General features: G+C 41.9%; 2 protein-coding genes across 4 annotated transcripts in view; both read left to right on the top strand.

Moving 5' to 3' along the window:
• The window catches only part of c11h21orf91 (chromosome 11 C21orf91 homolog), an 18,260-nt gene extending 14,511 nt beyond the window's left edge, over positions 1–3,749 (top strand). For both annotated transcript variants that reach the window (XM_036143447.1, XM_012865226.3), the window contains exons 3-5: positions 1–207; positions 2,599–2,661; positions 3,025–3,749. The exon at positions 1–207 is cut by the window's left edge and continues 285 nt beyond it. In XM_036143447.1, the coding sequence (XP_035999340.1) occupies positions 1–207; positions 2,599–2,661; positions 3,025–3,197 (443 nt within the window). In that variant the 3' untranslated portion in view covers positions 3,198–3,749. The remainder of the gene's footprint in view (positions 208–2,598; positions 2,662–3,024) is intronic.
• Positions 3,750–11,164: 7,415 nt separating this feature from the next.
• On the top strand, positions 11,165–16,837 carry btg3 (B-cell translocation gene 3). Of its 2 annotated transcripts, none has more exons than XM_012865227.3 (5): positions 11,165–11,280; positions 12,399–12,604; positions 12,683–12,820; positions 15,980–16,172; positions 16,275–16,837. In XM_012865227.3, the coding sequence occupies exons 2-5, from the start codon at positions 12,432–12,434 to the stop codon at positions 16,476–16,478; spliced, it is 708 nt and encodes a 235-aa protein (XP_012720681.1). In that variant the 5' UTR covers positions 11,165–11,280; positions 12,399–12,431; the 3' UTR covers positions 16,479–16,837. The 2 variants fall into 2 exon arrangements, with proteins under 2 accessions (XP_012720681.1, XP_021173572.1); XM_021317897.2 differs by having other exon boundaries at positions 11,180–11,280; positions 12,371–12,604.
• Positions 16,838–17,688: the final 851 nt, after the last annotated feature.

Raw genomic sequence — 17,688 nt, 5'->3', positions numbered from 1 at the left:
TGCCCCGCTACGCCCCCTGCTGGGACAGGGCCAAGGCAGCAGGGCTGCCTGAATACACTGAGGGCATGCTGCAGAGCCAGACAGCCGAGGGCGTGGAGCTCCTGCACGAGTCTCAAGCCCACGGTTGGACCAGGAAGGACCTGCACAGCTGGAAGCAGCCACCAGGACAGACGCCGCACGGAGACCAGGGGCACCGCAGGGATGAATGTAGGCGCTAGTTATTTCCCTCGCTCAGACCTTTTGCTTTCTCCACGTCTGACTGATTTTCTTTTACTCTCTTGTTCTTTTATTTAGAGTCACGATAGAACGTTTGTAGAACGTTTGTAGAAAGCACAGAAAAAGAAATGAGATGTTGGCATCTCTTCTCACCATGAACAGCGTTTTCTCTACAAAAATATCCTAATTGTCCTTCGCCTCTGTCTCATCTATGATGTTTTACTGTAGCCTCAGGTTGGACAGTCAAGTTTGAGCTTAGGTTGATTTATTTGACAGGGACTAGTGTGTGCAGTAAACATGTAAACACCACAACATTTGTAGCCACGGTAATCACAGCCTTTAAAACAACACTAAAGAAACACAACTGTAGGCCGTGGGCCAGAATCTGTACGGTGACTTTTCGTATGAACTGTCAGGGGGCAACTTTCTTGCACCGGGATAAGTTGCTACACATAGCAGTGATCTCAAAACACCAATGTTCCCACGTTTTCACTTGCACATTAAGAAGTTATAGCCGATAAAAAATCTAAACTGTGGCGCTCCAGTCCAATAAGTCACGTGATTCGATTTTTGCTGCTCAGCCAATCCGATCGCTGTATTGTCAGCTGAGCGAGTTTACCACGTCATCATGGCTGCGCCCGTAAGATGGTTGTTTCTGTTGTGTCTGTTTCCAGACGAAGAAAGCCCAATAATAGCATTTTGTGGCGCCACCTGGCAGAGATCTTGATGGCAAGAAAAAAATAAATAGCCCAGACCATCCATCCATTCATCCATCCATCCATCCATTCATCCATCCATCCATCCATTCATTTTCTAACACGCTTATCCCTGCGTTCGCGAGGTGCCGGTCCCTATCTTCAGCTGTCAATGGGCGAGAGGCGTTGTATAAACTGGACAGGTCACCAGTCCATCGCAGGGCAGAAATAGTCCAGACTTTTGCCCAATTTACTGTGATATCACCAAGACCTGCTGCGCTAGGATAGCACAGGTGTCGTTGTGCCAAACGACTTATCCCCGCCAGAATTTGTATTCCCTGCGCCAAGAGCGCATTCAGCTGGAAGAATGAATCTAGTCAACTCCGCCTCATTTCCAACCTATTAGGCGTGGAAATGAGGATGTTTTACTTTTCTTAACGAAATATAGCAATGGTGTCGTTACATTATCGTTCATCCATCCATCCAGTATAATACGTTATGAGAAAGAAAACGGTCATTTCCAGATGTGTCACGAAAATATTAGCTTTATGTTATTAGATTGTCGAATGTCTGTCTGCTGAAACCAAAATCCACCTTCCTAAGTCCATCACAGCTGTCTGCTGGTTCTCTTTTTTTCTTTTTTGGTAGCTAAACCCGCATGAATAGATTATATAAAGCGGATTTCACGTGTGATCAAATGAACACTGAATAAAGGCACAGCCAAAATTATCAGATTTAATAAGATTTTAATTCAACCAAGAACCTTATCGAGATATTAACCGTATTAAGAAAACGAGATATGTCTCTTTTAAAAATAGAACAACGTATTAGGAGTTTAAAAAAAATAAATTTCATTTTACTAGAATGTGATGTTTAAAATATTTAGACTTCACAAAGCTGGAGGTTAAAACTTTTATTGATTTCAAAAATACAATACAAAATTCTACAAATTCCGAAGGGGATAACTCGTTTGGCACAACGAGTTTATACAACGCGTCTCACCCATTGACAGCTGGAGCTCGGCACCAGCACCTCGCAAACCCAGCGGGGATAAGCCTGTTAGAAAATGGATGGATGGACAGATGGTCTGGGCTATTTATTTTTTTCTTGCCATCAAGATCTCTGCCAGCTGGCGCCAGAAAATGCTATTATTGGGCTTTCTTCATCTGGAAACAAATGCATACAAACATCTTACGAGCGCAGCCATGATGAACTGATGAACGCGCACAGCTGACAATACAGCGATCTGATTGGCTGAGCAGCAAAAATCGAATCACGTGACCTCTTGGACCGGAGCGCCACAGTTTAGATTTTTTATCGGCTATAACTTATTAATGTGCAAGCGAAAACGTGGGAACATTGGTGTTTTGAGATCACTGCTATGTGTAGCAACTTATCCTGATGGAAGAAGTTTGCCCCCTGACAGTTCATACGAAACTTCTTAAGGAAGCGTCCTACAGATTCTGGCCCACGGCCTACTGTACAAAGGAGGTTTTTCTCAGGGAATCTTGGACATTTTCCATTTGAAGCTCCTGGTGTGACGGAGCCCAGTGATCTGAGTAGGACTATGACCTCTCTGAGGACAACAGGGGCCAAACCTTTATACATATGGGGATGTCTGAAACATGTCCTGCCAGCTTCTGATCCTCTAATGCATACATTAATCAACCAATCTCTTCCCTTCTAGTGTCTAAAATGAGCGTGGAGGAGCTCCATCAGCTGAACGGCCAGCTGCTGCAGCAGATTGAAAGTAAGTTTGTTTTCCCGGCAGCGTGGTGAGGCAGCCTTGGGCACTATGTTCTGCATTAGTCTGTTGGTTTGAACGCAATCTGTCCTCAGACACAGTTAGTGACGTGACTCTCTCCTCTGGCATTAGAGCCACCGGGAAGTCTCTCTGTTAAGTTTAAAGAAAGCCCCTCCCTCTTCCAAATGCAGTTAACCTGTCCTGAAACTGTGACTTTTTGAGAGATGCTTGCTCACGGCAGCTTGGAGTTCCAGCAGAGATCAGAAAAGTGTTGCCCGTCCTCATTGTTTCTTTCATCTGTGTCTGAGTTGAGCTTGCGTGGGGAAGAAGACGCTGACTCCCATTTTCTGCTACCCCCTGTGTCCACAGAGGTCTTTGAGGAGCTGACGGCCGCCGTGCAGGAGAAGGACGCCTTGGCCTCGGAGCTGCACGTGCGTCACATCGCCATCGAGCAGCTCTTTAAGAACTGTGCCAAGCTGCCCTGGCTGCACATCAGCAGGGCCGGCGTGAAGGCCAGCACCAGCAGTCCCCCCACGGAATGAGGTGCAGGAAGATGGCAGCGGGTGGACAGGTGGAGGCGGAGCATGGCGGAGGCCGCCAGGCTGCTAGCATCTGGATTCTGCTAGCATCTGGATTCTGCTTGACTTTTACACAACACTGTCACCAGTTCTGTGTTCACACAGCATCAAGGGCTTGGTTAGTTTGTGGTTGCAGTGATGAAGTGGTTGGCCGTTGAATTGCTGCTCTTGTGGCTTGAACTGGAGCTTCTTATTACCCAGGATGCATGAGGACAGCTGGCACCGATTCACCTGGCCCTAGAAATGGATGAGCGTCCGTGTTTTGATGAGCTTCTTAAGGAGAAACATTTTAGAGACTAAACAGCTTGTTTAAATTCACTTCAACATTTGTTATTGTTTTATTTTGTATGCTTAATTTGTTCGGTCCCTTTTTCATTACATTTTTACTTTTTTTTTTTTAGACTAAGGAAGCTATGGACATTCAGTTTTTTTCTCATTACTCAGTCCTCCGTCTCGTCATGAGGTTGTTTTCAGTTAAAAGTGACCATAATCAGTATTTTGGTCATCATAAAATGACAAGTACAAACTGCTGTTTGGACTCGATGGTTGGTGAAAGCTAGTCCCCTGAAATGTCTTTAAGGTGCTTCTGGGTCAGATTCACCTGTTGCCAAGATGTACCAGAATTTGGTACCATTTTGTTCCTGTAAACAAACCATTGTGTTTTAGTCCACTTTTCTTTATAGTTAAGTATTTTCATGAATTATTGAGATGAATGGTCCTAAAGTATTTAATAGTTATTTTCTGAAAGCTATATATTAGACAATATTTCCATTAATTTTGATTCTGGTCCCCATTTGGGTCAGCTCACTATTTTGGTCCTTTATCCAGGCCAAATACCTGTAACCTTCTGCTGAAAAATACAGTTATTTGAGTCATAATCCCACATTTCCTCACCGTGGACTGAGTAAAATGTAGAAAAATGACTTTAAACCATTGGTTGTAAAGCAGCCATGAGGGAGCTGACTGAAGGTCGGTGCAGACCTTCAGTCAGACGGCTGTCCACAACAACCGGGCACAAGAACCACAGCGGTGATCAGCGTCTTAAAAAAATCTTTAAACATTTTACAGGAATATACTCAGAAGATCCCAACAAAGACGTATTTAAATTGCTGCAGATTCAGGAGGTGGAACCAAGGTTTTTGTTGCCTTGTTTTATTCCCTCTTTGGCTTGCAGGGTTTCTAATGATGCTGCGAACGTCCAGAAATGTTGCAGCGCTGTTTATGGAATCATCAACCGTTGATTGAAGCTCCCGCCGTGTCTCTGCTCTGTTATTCCTCTAACATTTCATACGCAGCCGTGTGACGTCCGCTGTATGGGTGGTCGTGTCGAGCCGTCTCACAACAGGAAGACCCGAGCTCCCGCAAAGGAACTCCAGTTGCAATACCAAAGTCTGTTTGTTCCGCATTTCTTATCTGCAAACCACAAGATGACCAGATGATGACGCAATACCAGACAGATTATAAAATCCATGTGATTTACACTGAGCTGAAAGTACTCCAGAGGTTATGTGTTTTCAGCTGTTCACAGCACACTTTATTGATTCCCTCTCCTCGTTGATGGTGTTGACATGTTGTCCCCTGACCTGCTGAAATGTGCCGGAGCGTCTGCACAGCAGCGCAGACAGGCCAGGCTGGTGTTCAGTGCCTATGGATGTCCCAAACGTTTCCACTAACCCAGACAAAGACGGATGAACCCTATGCAAGAGACAGACTAAAATAATAAAGGCCTTATTGAGAAAGAGTATGGCTTGGACTTATCCTCAGAGGGGGGGAGTCCAGGATTTAAGAGATTTTCTAAGCTTGTGTTGGTAAAGACAAACTTAGAAGTGGGTTGGATGTTTAGAACGACTCAGCATTATCTGTGTAATTTGCTCTCTTTGTAAGAGATTAGATGTTTTTGACCCTTTTCAGGGTCTAATAAATAGTTATAGATCTGTTTTTAAGCTTTTTCTTTCATGGTTTTATTTAGACAGATGTATGCTGCCTGTTTGCGTGTGTTTTTGACTGGTTATTAAAGCTGATTTCTAGACATTAGATGTTGGGTGGTTTCCTTATGAATGCTGTGTTTTTGTGTGCTGTTCGAACATGTCCAGGCCGGTCTTCCCCACTCGGTGGGAGAACCAGTCCCTTTTTCTCTTTTATTTTTTTTTTCTTTCATTTTTGCTATTTCATTATCTCCTACTGAAGATGTAAGCATATCTGTTACACTTCTGCATTAGTTGTAGCCTGACTGTTCATTTCTTGGCGTTTTCTTCATGACTGAATTCGTCTTGATGTTTTACATTATATTTATTGTGTGCGGAAACAATTTGTTGTTCGAATTGTGCTTGAGTGACTTTTTTTTTCAGTAAAATAAAAATACAGGTATTTTTACACATTCTGGTATGCTGTTTTATTTTTTAATTATAACACAAATATAGTTTTTTAAATAGGTCCAGTGCCTTACAAATATATCCGTTTTCCACATTTTGTCATGTTACATTCACAAGTTTCTATGTAATGAATTTATTTCATGTGATCGACGGATGCCAGGTAGTGTATAATTGCGGATTGGAAGTAAAGGGGTACAAAGTTTTCCAGATGTTCTACAAACGTGTCCTGTAGGTGATTCTAAGTATTCTAACAATACTTAGAATCACTTATTGCTGCAGTAACGGTTCAGTATTTTTGTACATTTCACTACCTGGTTTTACACATCCAGAGACTAAAGTGGTGGCATATCCTTTGCCAATTTGCTCATGCTCGGTCAGATTTAATGGAGAGCATCTGTGATCTTTGATTTTTTTTTTTTTTTTCTTTCTTGCATCAGACAACACATGAATATGCTTTGATCTTTAGACCGTTTCATTGCTGTATGTTTAGTGTCATTGTCTGCTGGAAGGTGAATGTGCCCCGGACTGAAGTCATTTGCACCCTCTAACAGGTTTTTTTCTCCTCCAGGTTAATCCTGTATTTAGCTGCCACCACCATCTACTTAGCATGTAGGCCATATTGTTCAGCATTGGTCTTATCTTACCATGGTATTTTCTTCCTCATTTTTGCTGCGTCCTTTTACGTGGCATGCAGTAAACTGCAAACAAGACCTCTTGTGGCTTTCTTCTTGCCACTCTTATCAAAATATCAATGATTTGGTCTGTGCAGGATTCTAAAATTATTTAAACAAAAGCTGAAGAGCACAGAAGAATCTGCCAAATTTTAACGAAAAAAATTAGAGCCTGTTACTTAAAAAAAAAAAAAGTTCACCTGCTAGCTTCCATGGGTTTTAGGATGGGAAAAGTAGTAATCAGACGCTGCAAAAAATTGCTTTGATTAACTGCTTACCTATAAAGAGGACCGACTCCATTAAAAGCAGGAGTTTTTGTCTGAAATATACCGATTTTTGTTAATCCCCGAGTTAACGAGCCATCTACAGTTAGTGTTTTTATATGTTGGCGTTGCTTTCAGTACAATTAAAAAAAAAAAAAAAAACGGAATATGTTGAAGTGGTTTGATGGTCTCTCCTCTTTAAAAAGAAAATGGCTTCATGGTTTAGAAACAATGTCCCTCGGACAAAAGAGAGCAAAGTCGGAATGAATGTCTGTAATGCTGAAAAAGACCTCACACCATCTATAGTGTGGAGGGTTGATGATTTAGGCTGGTGTCTAGGCACAGAACCTGAGCACATTGATGAACGGCTCAGTCAAAGTCCAGACCTCAGCTTGACTAAAACACAGTGGTGAAACCTTCAGACAGCTTTGCAGAGATAAGTGCCTGCTAACCTCAAGAAAAGCGGGCCAAAATATCCTCCACAACAAGTTGATAAAGTCAGATTGGACCCGACCTTTACAGGTTATTGCTACAAACGGTATTTTTTTTAAGTCATTCAATTATGGGCTGTACTGGTTCTTCTGCAGTTGAGGTTGCATTTTAAAATGTAAACATCACACTAGCTTTAATTTGTAAAACCTTAGATTTAAAATATGGTGCACTTTATTTTTACCCTGACTACATATTTGGTGTTAATGGGAATACTGATCATTATTCTATGGAGATCCCCAAGTATTTTCCAAACTCAGAAAAATGGAGCAAGGGTGATTTCTACAGGTGTTGAAGTCATTCGTTGCTGCATTTTAAAGCAATTGTGTAGAAAATCAGTTCTAATCAAATGAGTGGTAGCTTGAACAAAGAACATCTTTGTGTCCAAATACTTCACTCTGTTTGTAGTGCGATGCTGCCCCCTGCAGTTGTCTGTGTATTGTCTGTGTATTACTACAGAAGCGGAACAAATCTGCAGGTCCAGTAGGCGGCAGCCCCAGAGTCCTGAAGGCTTGTGTGGAGCAGACCTGTGGGATTCTTCAGCACCTCTTCAATCTTAGCCTGACCCAGGAGAAGGTCTCAGTGTTATGGAGGACATCCAAACAAGCACATATCAGGACCCCCTGCAGTTCGCTTATCGGCGTGGAGTTGGAGTTTAAGAGGCCATCATACACCTGCTTAAACAAACCCACTGTGATTTAGACAAGGCAGGCAGCTCGTTGAGGATCGTGTTCTCTGATTTCTCCATTGAATTTAACACAATTCAGCCTGATTTGCTTTGAAACTCCAGAAGACTCGGGTAGAGGTCTCAGCGATTGGCTGGATTAACGAGTACATGAGTTTGTGAAATTGAAGGGTCATGTGCCTAAAACAGGTGGGCAGAGACTAGTTAAATTTACTCAGTTACGTTCACTTGAGTAACTTTCTGAACAAAATGTACTTTTGTTGTTATCTTTTGTAAAGATATTATTTATTTTATTCTTTAAAATACCAGAATTTGTACTTTATATATTGTCTGTTCGATCGCATCACTTTAAAACATTAAATCCGACATTATGATTAGCCAGCGAGTTCTTGAGTAGCCTTCTTAACAAATACTTTTTTCTTGAGAAATTTCCTGAATGGCTACTTTTTACTTATGAAATATATTGAAGTAATGTTACTCTACTTGAGTACAGGTCTTGTCTACTGTGCCCACCTCTGGAGGTGGTCAGCAGCACAGGAGCACCACAGAGCACTGTGCTCTTTCTGTTCCTTTTCACTTTGTACGCCTCAGACTTCCAGTACAAGACAGACTCCTGACGTCTACCGAAATGCTTAGATCGCTCTGCAGTCAGATGGACAAGAAGCTGAGTATATGGAGTTGGTGGACCGCTTTGTGGCATTGTGTGGAAATAACCATCTTATCTTGAATGTGAACAAAACAAAGGAGTAGATTTCAAACAGGAATGGGTCAAACGCTAGTGCCATTGTGGGAGAAGAGATGGAGGTAATGGAGGAGTTCTAATACCTCAGACTTCGCCCGGACATTCAGAATCAGCTTTACTGGCCAAGATCGTGTACATAAACAAGGAATTTGACTTTGGTTGAAAGCGCTCACAGCCAACAGACATTAGGTATAAATGCATATATAAATATTAGAAGAAATAGCATAAAAGATAAAAGGAATAGTGTTTATGTGTGTGCTATGTTTTTTTATATAAAGTAATGATATAAAGGCAGGTCCTTTTAGCACAAATATGCTTATTTAGTTTCACAGCAGAGTAGCTTACTACTAATGCTGGGGAAGAAACTGTCTCTGTGGTGACTGCTTTTAGCAAATAGCACTCTGTAGCACCGACCTGAAGCCAAAAGGCTAAACAGTTTGTGTCTAGGATGTGTGGACTCTGCGGTAATGTTAACGGACCTTTTCCTGACCGTAGACCTGTACAAGTCCTTGATGAAAGAAAGGCCAGCCCGATGATTCTCTCTGCAGAACTACTTGTTTGTTGGACATGTCCTGTTTTGTGGGTGAAACAAACCACACAGGGATGGATATACACAAAACGGACTGAATAGAAGTGTAGACAGCGTTAAAAATGACCAGCAGCCTCCCGGAGGGTTGTACTTCTGGAGTTGTCGTGGTAAGATCAGTCCCTGATGGCCTTTCTTCCTGACAGTGTACATGTGTAAGGGTTAGCTCAGGTCCCCAGAAAGTGCTGTTCCAAGGTGATCCCCAGTGGAAACAACATTGCTGAAGATGGCAAGGGGAGGGATTTTTTTTTTTTTTGCTGCATCCTATTTGCTCAAAGGGAGGCGCTTCCATAGGTCCTTCCTTCCAGCTGCTGTTAGGCCCCATAATCTCTGCTGCTCACAACAGACTCAGTAGGTGTTTAAAACATGCTAATTAAATTATGATTGGCACACATTCGCATGGGTTTTTGATCTGAACAAGAATCATCTACACCGACCTCCCAGATGTTAATGTCCATTTGCACACGTTTTAGCTACTCTCAGGTATTTGCTTGTACAATCATGCATATTGCATTTTTTTCTCACATTGTTCTGTAAATTATTTGATGTCTTTCCTCTATTTAACTTGCAAGTTACATTTTTATTTTTTGTCTGTTTTTGTCTTTCTGATAAGGTTGTTCTGTTTTGCTTTAGAACTTCACTTTAAATTATCTTGGTATTCACTACAAATCTAGTGTGTAACTCTGTCTATGTGTTTTTGCCACTGCAACACCTGAATTTCCCCATTGTGGGACAATAAAGGGATTTCTTTTTTCTCCAGAACTCCACCATCAACTCCACCAAACTCGAACGGAAGCTAATTTGGGTTTGGTGTGTCTCGGTCTTAAGTTCCAGGTGATTCTGACCTCACCATTTGGGCAAGTCGATCCACCTGCTGTGTGTATTGTCCAGCACCAGACAAATGACGATGGCATCATCTACAAACCTCAAGAATTTCCACGCCAGGTCCTCTGAGGTGCTGTCATCTGTGTGAAGAGAGGAATGGGGAGAGAACACACCCTGGGGGCGCCATAACAGGAGAATATGCTCCCTGGGCTCACCTGCTGCTGGCAGTTAGTCACAAAGCGGATGATCCACTGACAGGTAGAGGTCAGCACTGTGAACTGGAGGAGCTTCAGTTGGAGGATGCCAGGGTTGATGGTGTTAAAGGCTATTCTGAAGACCACAAACAGGATCCTGGTGTAAGTCCCTGGATGGCTGAGGTGGTGCAGGATGAAAAACAGCCCCAGACAATAGACTAGATTAGAGACACAATACTTAAGAAGAAGCTTCCTTTGGTGTTTGCAACAAGATGCTGTACCGTATGTCTTCTGTAAGTCTGTTTTGGAGAGTGCAATTTCTTCTGCCATCGTCTGTTGGGGTAGCAGCATCAGAGCCAGTGGCCTCAACAAGCTGACAATGAACGTTGGCTCTGTTCTAAGAATTGATGTAGAACCTCTGGAGATGATTGTGCTGGGATTTGGCATCAAATCAAGAACACAGACCACCCTGAGCATCCTCAGTGTATCCAGTCAGACTTCTTCACACCCACTGTAAGAGCTGGAGAGCTAAAGAAGATCCTTCCTGCTCACAGCCATCAGCAGGTACAACTCTTTGAAGAGGCCTGCATAATATGAGTTATAACAAGATATAATTTCCATAGGTATATTTTTATCCTGCAAATTATTCTTGCATCTTCCGCAACAGGTTATACGCAACAGATATATTTTTATTATATTTTTATTTTTATTAATTTTTTTCATTGAATTAAATTAAGGGCAGTAGATACATAAATATAAGCACGTGCTCACACATATGGACCAATCATTAATTGCGTAATACCAGCAGCCTTCGCAGATAAAGAGTGCCACCCTGAGAACAAAAAAGCGCATTAAGCTCAACAATATATTTTTAAAAATTACAGCTTCCTCCACGTTGAACACAGTTGTTGAACGTCTCTGTTCATTTTTTATGTTTTAGGATGAGAATAACACGTTACACCCGTGACTGCAACCCACATATCTAATCTAACAATATGAGTCACAGAATTAATCAGAATGACTCATCTTATGATTGGCACACATTCGACCAATGGAAGCCGCGCAGAGCTTTTTTTTAACCAATGAAAAAAAGGGTGTGGGCGGAATGGAAGCGTAATGGGCGGAGCCACCGCGCAGAGTCGAGAGTTTTCCGTTGCCTACTTTTTCTGGCCATTCATTTTTTTTAGCCCATGCTGAGAGGGACGCCGTTTTCACATGAGGTAGCCCGTGTTCTCACGTTCGGCTGTTATCTTTTAATGAACAGGCAACCATTAAACGACCGCCTTGTTACTGTTTTAATCGTGTTATTGTATGTCGACGCTATGTAGCCGTGGCAACCGATTTTAGGATGTTAGCAAGATGGGGATGTTAGCCTGAACGTAGCGTGGTAATTACGTAGGGAGCGGTTAGTAATTTTCATTATGCCGGGAGAGTAATTGTTTTCTGCGTAAAGAAAAATAAATGTACACTTGGAATCACAGTTAAGGCGCGTAGACCAGTTTGTTTAGAGGTTGTAATTAATTTACGAGCGAGAGCGAGCGAGCAGTTAGCGCCAGATAGCCTGAGCTAGCCTTGTTATGGAGCGTGATGTGCGGGAACAAACGGAACCAGTGCGTCATAGCCCGCCTTTCTGGGAGCCGTTTCATCACCAGACCGTTGGACTAGAGTCAGCTCAGCTCCTCGTGAGCGGCGGGACGTCGTCTCGGTTCATAACGGCAACCGTTTGCTTTTGTGTTGTTTAAGGCGCGGAACGTTAGCAGCGCGCCTGACGCGGAGGATCAAAACAGTGTGACGGAAGCGCTGCTTCCTCAGCCGGGAGGACAGGCAGTAAACATTTACCAGGGTGGTTCAAGTCTTCTGGCCTCTCCATTGAGTTCCTGAATGTTTTCTCTTGGAAATCGGTGATTGCCTGAAAGGAGGAAATTCTAACTCTTGATTTTTATTTACCTTTATCTCAGATATTTGGATTCAGTAAAATACAAGAAATCTGAGATATAAACAGTAGATGTGCAGTCCATGCAAGACATCCGTGCACTTATGTATTTGTTTTTTCTAGAAATGTGCAAATGGCCAGTCGATAAAACAATACTACACAGCTGGAAGATATAGTAAAATCTGGAGATTAACTCTGTGGATGGTTTTTGATGTGTCCACTCAGCTAACAGAGACAGCTGGATTCTGCTTGTCCTATCGGCTTCTGGGTTTCTTCAAGACATCTGTGCCGTTTACTTTTAAAACCAAACTGATTATCTGTTATGCAGGCGATCTGTCTAAAGAAATAAATGTTGCAATTCTATCTATATGTGTTAGGATCTCATTGGATTTCGACTTCTTGCAGAAGCTCGCGGGCCGTAATGACCAGACGTGAAACATGATGCGGGAGATAGCAGCGGTGGTGTTCTTTCTGAAGAGGCTTGTGAAGAAGGGGGAAAAGATGGAAGCTGACAAGGTCGAGCTGTTTGTGGAGAGGCTGGCTGCTGCACTGCAGGAGAAGTTCAAGGGCCACTGGTACCCTGAAAGCCCCAGCAAAGGCCAGGCGTACAGGTATCGACTGTCCACAGAGAGGAGGGGCAAACGTTCCCCGTTCTTAAATCTGAAACACGGTTCCGTCTGGTTTTTCAGGTGCATCCGCATAAACAGATTCCATCGGCAGGATCCAGATCTCCTTCGAGCTTGCCGGGAGAGCGGGGTAAAATACGGCGACCTGGGACTGCCTCGTGAGCTGACGTTGTGGGTGGACCCTGGAGAGGTTTGCTGCAGGTGAGGCTCCGCCGAGAGATCAGATGTTTTTCGCCCTGATCTTCCCCTTCCGAGAGGCGCAGAATATTGCCGTCTCTTAAAATAATCTTAAGAGATTATCTTGCCGTGTGCGGTGTGTTAAGAGCGAATCCGCTCTGACCTCAAATCGGGGATATTCAACATATTGAATTGTTTTGGCCCAATATCCTACCTAGCATGTATGGTGTCCCCTGAGGACAAACCAGCAGGCAGCTGTTTATTTTTTTATGTGACGTGTAGCCAATCAGAAAGCCAGGTGAGGGAAACACCGAAAGAAAAAAACTTCTTTTCATAGTGCAGCAAGCGTAGAGCCCCCAGTCACGTCTCCACTTCTTTAACTAACGCCTTTTCTTTTTCTTGTTTTTTTTCTCTGTTAAAATTAGTCCACAGACTATCTCCGTTTTTATTCTATTTATTGTAAAATAAAATGGATTTATCAAAGCTAGGGCTGCAACTAATGATTACCGTAATAATCAATTTGTTTATGAATCTGACAATCTGAATTAAAAAAAATAGAATCTTTATTCAAAAATAGAACATTTAGAGGAAATGAGCGCCCAAATAAAGGTTGCTCGTTTTCTGTTACAGTAATATTAAATAATTTTGCTTCAAATAAAGAACTGTATGTTGACTAGATTGTAAGTCAATCATGTAGTGCTCAGTATTGCCTGTATGAACAGTGATTTAATCAAACAAAATTAAGCTTTAACACTGCGGCATCAAATCTGGTTTGGGTTCACCACACCTTTGCACTGGTGCACCTCGGGTAAAAATTGGACATAACGGTGCAAAAAAATAAAAAATAGAATCTTCTGGCATTCAAACAGACCACGAGCCAATTTAAGACTTTCAGCACAAGCTGGACTTCATGTAAATACTACACTCTTCCAAGGATGTTTAAATCTTCTATAGGGGTTTTTCATTTGTGTCTGTCTTATATATGTATTCTGGGTGTCTCTCCAAATTTTCATTACGTTTACACCATGACTATAAGGACTATTGATTCTTGAAAAGTTAGTTTAGAGCCCTGCTCTGCTCTCCCATACAGCGTTTTCACTCCGACTGCGTCAGCAAATTAAAACTTGAAGCTTAATCAAATGATTACCATCGATCAATTGGAGTGAAATTGTATTCTGATTGAGAGTGGCGGTTTATCTCGATCCATAATCCGATCAGCGTCCGTCTAAACACTTGTTCTGATTAACTTATGAGCTTACTGCGCGGGCATGTGGAGGATGGAGCCGCAGCACTGGGCAGTGCGGTATTTCCTACAGCTCTGTCATACTGTGACAGTACGATTTTTGGGTCTAAAGCTTATTTATGGAAAGCAGTCGCTCTCAGAACCAGGTGTGGGTGTTTATGTTGACTAGATTGTAAATCAATCATTTAATAGTCAATGTTGTCTATATGAACAGCACTGTAACAAAACAAAAGTGAAGCTGTAAAACTGGATGTCAAATGCGGTTTGGTTGAACCTCACTCTTGTTCCAGTGCACCTAGGGAAAAAATGGACATAATAATGCAACCAGCGCAGAAACATGACTTCTGAAAAGGGTGTCCTTTAGAGATGCTCGTTTTTCTGTAAGTGTTTTTAGTTTGGGTCTGCCTCTTATTCTGAGTGTCTCACCAAAATTTCATTATGGTTACAGAACAACAATAATCTTAAATGTAGGTTACAGCCCTGCTCCACTCTCCCATACAGTACCTTCATTCAGACTTTGTCAGCAAATTAAAACTTGAGGCTTAATCAACAAATTACCATCAGAATGAAATTGTATTCTGCTTCAAAGAGCTGGTTTATCATCCATCTCAACACTTGTTCCAGTTAACTCATGAACTTAGTGCGCCTGCATGTGGAGGATGGGGCCGCAGCGCTGCAGCACAAAACATTTTGAGCCTGTAGCGTTATTATGGATAGAAATAACACCCAAACCACTCTCAGAACCTGTTGTGGGTCCAACAGAACAGTCAGAACCATCACACCTCCACGTTTGTTGTTGTTTTTCACCGCATGAAAAGGTACAAAACGTCTGCGGTTGTTTTATGAGAATTCAACTCTGCTAATGTCAGAGAGTTTCTACTTTGAATAAAGCTTGGTGCGAGTAAAAGCACGTCATTATCACATCGTTTGATTTTGAGCTCATATAAACAGTGAATTCAGAATACTTTTTAATCACATCAGGGAATGTTGCACGGGTAAACACGCTCCTGTCATTAACCAGTTCTGTAATGCACAAAGTGCTCTCTATCTTTTTGATGAATTGGTTTGAACCGTATTCTGTGTTATTAGTAGATATTACTAAGTTTCCTTTTGAAAACGGCGCCTCCGCCTCGCTCCGTTCAACTCGCTCTGCAGGGTGAAGTAAACAGCTCCACGACACGACCAGTGACGCGTTAATCAAACGACACAACAAATCGATAATAAAATTGGTTGCCAATGCTTTTAATTATAAATTTTTAGCAATTTGTTGTTGCAGCCCTAATCAAAACACCCCACAATTACGAAATATGTCACTGAAAATGTTGTTTTTGTCGAAAATGTGATGTGAAAAAAAAAAAAAAAAAAAAAAATATATATATATATATATATATATATATATATATATATATATATATATATATATATATATATATACAATTTTTTTTTTTTTTTCTTTTTCTTTAAAGATCCATTTAAAATTGTCAACCGTCATCCAGCAGAGTAGCAGAGGAGGGAAACACTGATTTATTGTCTTAGATGGTTATTTCACTGATAAAAAGGAACTATGGAGGAGCTTTTGTCACTGATCAGTTATTAGTCACTGCTATACTGAGCCGAGGTAGTGGGCAGTCTGGCACAGCTCTACAGCTACAGGGACGTTTATGTAGAATTATATATGCAGGATAAGCATCATTGGTGCGTTTAGCATTACCAACAGCAGTCTGTGTATTTGCTGAGGTTAGTACGCCCTTCAGACACCAGATGGGGTGAAACACAACCAGTCGTTTAGCTGTCTGCTGATGTCCAACAACCTGTCGCTGCAGCCTGGTATTATAACATTATAGCTATATTGGCAATCTGTTTTCCTTTCTAGAGACCTTTTTGTTGCTTTTCTTCTCCCCCATTAAATGCTGTTTTCCTGATTTTTGTCCTGATGCCAGGTATGGCGAGCAAAATCCCTGCTTCTCGGTTGCCACTTTCAGTAGTGATGACGAAGACGATAAAGACGTTGCGAAGAAGGTGACGAGCGCTCTGGAGAGGGTCACATCGGACTACCACTCAGGTTCTTCTTCTGATGAGGAAAGCACACGGAGCTCCCCCCTCACTGTCCCCAACAGCCGCTGGACCCACCAGGTACGGTGCTGTATGAACGCAGTGGACCAGAACCAGTGTACAGGCTTGTTATCCAGGCTTGGATCTGTCAGATTTTCTAATGAGCTTTTGTTGCCTTTTTAGGCCATGAACCCCAGAGCTCCTTGTTGGCATCCCACTAAGATGGTGCCGGGGAAAGGTCCCGTCCTTCCACGGCCTCACTACGGCTACAGGGCCCGCGGCAGAGCCCCCCACACCTTGAGAAGTAACGTTTGGGTTCCTCCTGTCTTCAGAGCAGGACCCGAATACTGGGACACACAACCAAATGTGGCACATAGCTATAGTTAGGGGCCACGGTGCTTCCACTGTGTTCACACTGGACATTAAACCTAGAAAAAAACTTTTGATGAGTGATACTTTTTTTAAAACGTGAATTTTTATAACATTAATATTGTTTTTCACAGTCTTTTGCACTTTAGATCTTTATGTTTATAGTGGGGCTAAATCCCCTGTATGAAATTAGGTAGTAAATATTTAAATACTACATGTGGAATTTTGAAGTACTGTATTTTTACTACAGGAGACATTCATGTATGCAGCTTAATGTCCTTTGTGATGACATGTTTTATTTATCAAGCAAAGATCTTCAGATGTATAGGCTTAATGTTATAAACTTTTATTAAACACTTCCAAGCATTGCATAATGATTCTTCCTGTGGTGTTTTATTTAAAAAAGCTATGTATGGATACATTGCCAGTCAGAACTTTGGACACATCTTTCTCATTCAATGGCTTTTCCTTAATTTCATCATTTTCTATGTTATAGAGGCACAATGAAGTCATTAGACCTACGAAGCAATAGTATATGGAATTATGTGGCAAACCGAAAATTGGGAAGTAATTCAAAACATCTTTTATATTTTAGATTAAAAAAGCCCCTATATGACCTGATTACAGCTTCTTCAGTAGGTAGACACCTGAAATAATTTTCCAACAGTCTTCAGGGAGTTCCCAGAGGTACTAAAAAAATAAGAATAAGAAGGTGTCCAAACTTCAGAGTGTGAGTCTCCAAAAAATTAGGATATTGTGAAAAAGCTCAGGATATTTGTCTTTTCAGAGAACGAAACAAGCCTTTACTGTTTTTGAAACGTATGGTTCACAGATAATGGCAACACAAAATACACTGTCAGAAAATAAATCATTACGTAAGGTCAAATTAAGGAGTATTTTTTTTAAAAAGAGAAATGTCAGGCTTCTGTAAAGTATGCTACTATCTGTTCAGTGCTTGGTTGGGGCTCCTTTAGCTTGGTGTGCTGCATCAATGTAGGGTGGCATGGAGGCAATCAGCCTGTGGTTCTGAGGTCTGGTGGAACCCCAGGCTGCGTTATTAGCTGCCTTCTGGTTAGCTGTATTGTGTAGTGGTGTTTCTCATCTTCCATAGATTCTCCATAGGGGTCGGGTCAGATTGGTGGCCAATCAGGCACAAGAACACTGTGTTCATTAAGCTTCTGGTGCCTTGTGAGAGTGGGCTGGGACCAAGTCCTGTTAGAAATGGAAA

This window comes from Fundulus heteroclitus, chromosome 11 (genome assembly GCF_011125445.2).
Source record: "Fundulus heteroclitus isolate FHET01 chromosome 11, MU-UCD_Fhet_4.1, whole genome shotgun sequence".
Lineage (NCBI taxonomy): Eukaryota > Metazoa > Chordata > Actinopteri > Cyprinodontiformes > Fundulidae > Fundulus > Fundulus heteroclitus.
The sequence above is the reverse complement of the archived record's forward strand: the minus strand, read 5'-3'. Positions and strand labels throughout refer to the sequence as shown.